Below are 6000 nucleotides of genomic sequence, written 5' to 3'. Positions count from 1 at the left end.
GTACACGCTGGGGCCGGCCGGCCTGCTCATCTCCATGCCTCTCCTCTGCTCCTCCTCCACATGGAATGCCCGCCACCATTTCCTGTCAAGTGAAAAGCTCCTGGCCACGAAATCTGCTCCTTGGCCTGACTCCTACACAGAGCAGTGAGAACCTCTTACTCTTCTAGAACATTCTAGAATATTCTATTTCACCTTACATGTATATTTTAATCTGCTGTTTCTCTAAAATCTCTCATAACAAGCAACGTGCATGTTCTGAGAACACGTGTGTTTATTGCCCTAAGGCTCACACAGGACTTTCAGTGTGCTGTTACTCATACCGCTTGTAAACGTTCTCCAGGATCTCAAACCTAGGTCCAGAGACCTCGCCCCTAGCCCCACCCCAATAATCAGACAGTCACACACTCTGCTTCCCAGGCAGACCCATGTGAGAAGTCTCCGCAGAGTCCCCCAGGCTCCAGAGGGCAGAGCTCCCCACCTCGCTTCTGCACTAGTTTCTCACTCATGCTCTCTGAGGATGACCCACTCACACCACAACAGCCTTTTCAAAGGTTTCTAGTGTTTACTAAAAGGCAGAGGGAGACCCAAACGTGGTGGCTCACGCTTGTAATCCCAGCATTTGGGAGGCTGAGGCAGGAGGATCATAGTTCGAGGACAGCCTCAGCTACATAGTGAGGCCCTTTGCAACTCAGTGAGACCCTGTTTCAAAAACAAAGAATAAAAAAATAAAACTTGGGGCGTAGCTCAGAGGTAGAATGCCCCTGGGTTCCATAGCCAGTACAAGAAAGAAAGAAAGAAAGAAAGAAAGAAAGAAAGAAAGAAAGAAAGAAAGAAAGAAAGAGAGAAAGAAAGAGAGAAAGAAAGAAAGAAAGGAGGGAGGGACGGGCAGAGGGATAAAATAATGCCCTAGTAGCACTGTCTCCTGCATTCTTTTAGTAAAATAAAAAAGTAACCAAATACGTTGTTCTTCAATTTCAAATTTCAGGCTCCCTTGAGATTACTTTGTCTTGCTGGAAGCCTCTTTATTCTTGATATCTTTGTCATGTTTATTTTTAAGCTTATAGCAATTCATACACTCTTGTAGGAAATTTTATACAAGGAGATAAATGCTAAGACACAATATTGAATAACTATTTGAATCCCCAAATAACGGAAGTATTATTACCTCCAGTGAAGAATTCTGGTCACAGAACATGTAAGTAGCTTGCACAAGGTCAAATAATGACTCAAAAGAGGAGCCAGAAATGCAATTTTTTCCTATCCTTCCCCTCATTTCTTGACTAAAACACATTTTTTCATCAATAACTCACAAAGTCTTTGGAAATTCTGCAGGAAATCGCTATTCATGGCTGCATCACTCTCTCCGTTTTTGCAGTTTCTATTTTCTAACTTCCAAATAAAGAGGAATAGTGTGCTAAGGTTCAGGTTGGTTTTTCTTTTCTTTGAATATCTTTTACTAAAGTACGACTTCACAGGTGACTAAAACTGACCTCTATGTTTTTTTATTGCATGTGGAATAGCTTTCGAAAAATGCCCCAAAGTGTTTCTCAATTACCCTGTGGCTGAGGAACAGGCTGGGGCCAAGAAAAATCCCAGGGATCCATGTGTGTGTGCGTGTGTGTGTGTGTGCATGTGTGTGTGTGTGCATGTGTAAGATATGTGATACTCTTTTTTATTTTTATTTTTGTGGTGTTAGGGATGGAATCCAGGGGAATTCTACCTTCGATATATACTCTCAGCCCTATTTTATTTTTTTGTTCTTTTTTTTTTTTGCAGTACTAGGGATTGAACCCAGGTGAATTCTACTTTTGAACTATCTTTTATTCTTTTTTTTTTTTGAAACAGGGTCTATAAGTTGCGGGGGCCTCACTAAGTAGCTGAGGCTGGCCATGAACCTGCGATCCTCCTGTCTCAGCCTCCCAAATACTGGGATTACAAGTGTGTGCCACCACACCTGGCTTATGTTTTATTTGGAAACAGGGTCTCACCACGTTGTTGAGATCCTTGCTCAGTGGCTAAGTTGCCAACATTGATTCTGAACCTGTGATCCACCTGTCTCAGCCTTCCAAGTCCTACTGATCGAATTCAGGGCATCCTGCCTCTGAGCATACTCCAAGACTTTTTATTTATTCCTTTATTTTTAAAGCAGGGTCTCACTAAATTTTTGAGGCTGGCCTCAAACCTGTGATCCTCCTGTTTCAGCTTCCCAAGTACTGGGCTTCCAAGCATGCACCACCACGCCTGGGATGAAGTGTTTTTGTGTCCTAAGATTATGGGGAGGGAATGTCTACTGGATGCTTCTGCACCCTCCAGGGCTCTCGGAGCTGGGGATACAGCAGATGGGAAGATGGACAAGGTCGCTCCTCTTGCAGAGCTCACATCTTAGTCGTTGGAAAAAGACAGACAAACAAGTGAGGGATTGTGGTGAGGATGAAAACCTACTCACGGCAGTAGAAGTGGTATCGGCGAGTTCCGCCTCCCCCACCTCTGAGGGTCAAGACCAGCCCCTGAAAAGATGATCACAGAACAGGAAGGAGTCAGTCACACAAAGAACTGGAGGAGACAATTCTCAGTGGTAGAAATGGCTCATCCTACGTCCTAATGGGAAGAATTGGCTTGTGCTGAAAAGTAGTGTCGACATGGCCAGCCAGTGTGGCCACAGGGATCGCTCTGTCTCTGCCTTCTGTCTGAATTCAATGAAGTCACCAGGCAGAATGGATGTCCTCCTGTCAAGGATGGAAGATTTTCCCAGGAATCCCAGCAAACCTCCACTCGCATTTCAGTGGTCAGAAGAGTATCACTTGACCACCCTTACCTGCAAGGGAGGTTCGAAATATGTGTGCTTTTTAGCCAGGCATGGTGGCACATGCTTGTAATCCCAGTACTTGGGAGGCTGGGACAGAAGGATCGTAGGTTCGAAGCCAGCCTCAGCAACTTAGTGAGGTTGTCAGTAACTTAGTGAGACCATTTCCAAAAAATAAAATAAAAAGGGATGGAGGTGTACCTCGGAGGTAGAATGAGCCTGAGTTCAATTTCCAGCACCACAACCACAAAAAAATTGTGCTTTTTAAATTACATTCATTACAATCCTTTTTCTTTCTTTTTGGCACTGGGGATGGAACCCAGGGGTATTCTATCTCTGAGCTACACCCTCGGCCCTATTTTTTTAGTCTTTTAATTTTTGAAACAGGGTCTAAGTTGCGAAGGGCCTTGCTAAGTACCTGAGGCTGTACACAAACCATGATCCTCCGGTCTCAGCCTCCCGAATTCTGGGATTACAAGTGAGCGCCACTATGCCTGGATTCATTACTTTGTGTGTGTGTGTGTGTGTGTGTGTGTGTGTGTGTGTGTGTGTCAGTACTGGGAATGGAACCCAGGGGCATTCTATCTCCGAGCTTCACCCCCAGCTCTATTTTTTAATCTTTATTTTGAAACAAAGGGCCTCACTAAGTAGCTGAGGCTGTCCACGAACCATGATCCTCCTGTCTCAGCATCCCGAATGCTGAGATTACAAGCATGCGCCACCACGCCCGGCTTCATTACATTCTTGAACAATAGTATTTCCTTCAGCAGCAGTGCCATTGAGCAGGCAGATTGCTCCACGCTGTAGCAAATAGCTTGGGTCCATTCTAGTAGGAAGCTGTTTGTGGGTAGGTGGTTGAATCAGGAGTTTGGCTTTGAACATGTGGAAACTGAGCATGCTGTGGTTTGGTCCACTTTTCCATCGCTATGATCAAAATACCCAACAGGAACAACAGAAAGGAAGAAAGGTCTGTTTGGGCTCGTGTTTCAGAGGTTCAGTCCATAGTCGGTCAAGTCCAGGGCAGACATCATGGGTCACAACGTGTGACATGACAGAGGACAGCGGCTCATCTCCTGGCAGCCAGAAAGCAGAGACAGAGTGAGAGGAGAGGAGGGGCCAGTGCCATATGCAGTCCCTGAGGCCCCACCCCGATGATTTGCCACCTCCAGATGTGCTCACTGCTGACCCCAGCTGCACTGAGGACACACTTTCAACACATGAGCCTTTTAGGGAGACATCCCAAACCCAACCATAACATGCTGATACTCTGGGTGGTCCCGGTCAGCGTCATCTTCAAGAACAGGTCACAGGTTCACAGAGCCCAGGCCATCTCCTTCCTCTACCCCAGCACCCAGTAACAATTCTGTGTGTTCCTGAGTCTAGGAAGCCCTGGCTCATGCATGCAAGTTTATGTGCTGTGAAAAGAAAAAAATGGGACCAACTAAACCGGGGCACAGTGCTTTCTCTCGGCCTAAATATTCTTATATTTCTTAGCAACAATTCTTTGAGACTCATTAAGACATGAGTTTTTAGCCATATAGCCTAAAATGAAAAATACTCATGAAGTTAACTGGTTTGGTATCTTTAAAGCTTTCCTCCATTCGGCCTCCATACACTTGTTTTTCTTGACTAATTTAAAAATGAGCCTGATTTTTTATTCCTTTTCTTGAAACAGAGTTTCACTAAGTTGCAGAGGGCCTCACTAAGTACTGGAATTAAAAGCATGTCCCACCATGCCCGGCTTGCTGGGCCTTTCTTTACCTAACCCTTACACTGGCTTACGTTCACCGTGTCCTCGCCAGCCTCTGCCCCGCCCCACCCTTACTTACCCTGCTCAGGGGAGGGCGGCCTACGTGGCGCTGCCCACTGCGCATGCTCCGTTCGGGCGCGGCGAGCCGCCGATGACGTCACCGCGCAGGGCACCTGTGGGCGTGGCCTGCCACGTCGGCGCCTGGCGGCCACGCCCTCCCGGTGGCAGCGCTCGGCGTGCCCGGGGCGCGCCTCCCTCGCTCGCGCTCACGCGCACGCGCACACTCACGCTCGCGCTCGCGCTCGCGCCCACACGCGCACTCCCGCCCCGGCCGCCAGCCGCGCCGCCGCCGCCCCAGCCCGCGGAGCCCCGGTGGTACCATGTCTTCGCCTCCTGCCGAAGGGAAGCTAGAGACGAGAGCTGGACACCCGCCCGCCGGTACTACTCGTTTCCGCGGTCCCGGGGCGCGGGCGGGGAGGCCGGCCGGGCGGAGCGGGGCTCGCGGCCGAAGCGGACCCACGGGCGTCGGGTGCCGGGGGCGCGGCCCGGGCCCAGTGGCGCAGCTTTATTTTCTGCTTTTTATTTTTGTATGGGGCGCTGGGGATTGACTGAATCCTGAGACATCCTACCCCTGGGCTACAACCCCAGCCCTATTTTATGTAGAAACAGGGATCTGCGAGGTTGATGAGAGGCCCACTGCTTGCTGAGGCTGTCCTCCAGCCCGTGGTCCTCCGGTCTCAGCTCCCCACCGCACCTCGCTCCAGTGGCAACACTTAGAGTTGTTATTCACTGAAAGTGGTTATTGTCATTTACCGGTGCTTACCAAAAAAAGAAACAGTTAATAGGGCAGTGTTCTTAGTATCGTGATGATCAATTGTAGTCTGACAGCACTGCATATTGAGAAAAGGACCAAAGAAGTGGAAATAATTTTTATCATTAACTATTCAATATCAACTTATTTTACCCTGTTTTCTGTCACGGTCTAGCTTTTCCTCAAAAAATAATTTTTTTTCTTTAGTTTCTTAAAGCAAATACTCAACTTTTGATCCAAAGAAGTAAACCAGAAAAAAGCCGTCTTTCTAAGCAAACAGGACTCCAAGCAGCCTTGATGTTCTTTGCCGCCTCTCTGCTCACAGTTCCTCCTTGCTCTTTGTGACTTTGTCCAATCTGCTTGATTTCCATTTCTCCTGGCCTTTCTAGTGACAGTCGATCCATATGGAAGGACACCCACCGGGAGGCGATCAAAGACCTCGAGTCCCAGCCACATCTGACGTGTACAGTTTTTTATTTTGTATGTTGTTAGAGCCTTAATTGTCCACATTAGTGCTATAAATTCAGTCTTTTCAGAAACCTTAGAGAAACATGGCTTCTTTTTGTGGCACATCTGATCTGGGCCATCTTTATCTAACAGTAAACATTCCTGTAATCTGGCCCCCACTGCAGAACA

The 6000-nt window shown here is 47.7% G+C and overlaps 1 protein-coding gene across 1 annotated transcript in view; it reads left to right on the top strand.

Moving 5' to 3' along the window:
* Positions 1 to 4933: 4933 nt before the first annotated feature.
* The window catches only part of DAP (death associated protein), a gene marked incomplete at both ends in the record, with an annotated part of 66886 nt that continues 65819 nt past the window's right edge, over positions 4934 to 6000 (top strand). Inside the window, one exon of the mRNA XM_080696810.1 lies at positions 4934 to 4991. Coding sequence (XP_080552936.1) covers positions 4934 to 4991 — 58 coding nt within the window. The remainder of the gene's footprint in view (positions 4992 to 6000) is intronic.

The sequence above is a fragment of the Muscardinus avellanarius genome (assembly GCF_963383645.1).
Source record: "Muscardinus avellanarius genome assembly, chromosome: 1".
NCBI lineage: Eukaryota > Metazoa > Chordata > Mammalia > Rodentia > Gliridae > Muscardinus > Muscardinus avellanarius.
Note: the sequence above shows the minus strand (reverse complement) of the source record. Positions and strands in the feature narration are given on the sequence as shown.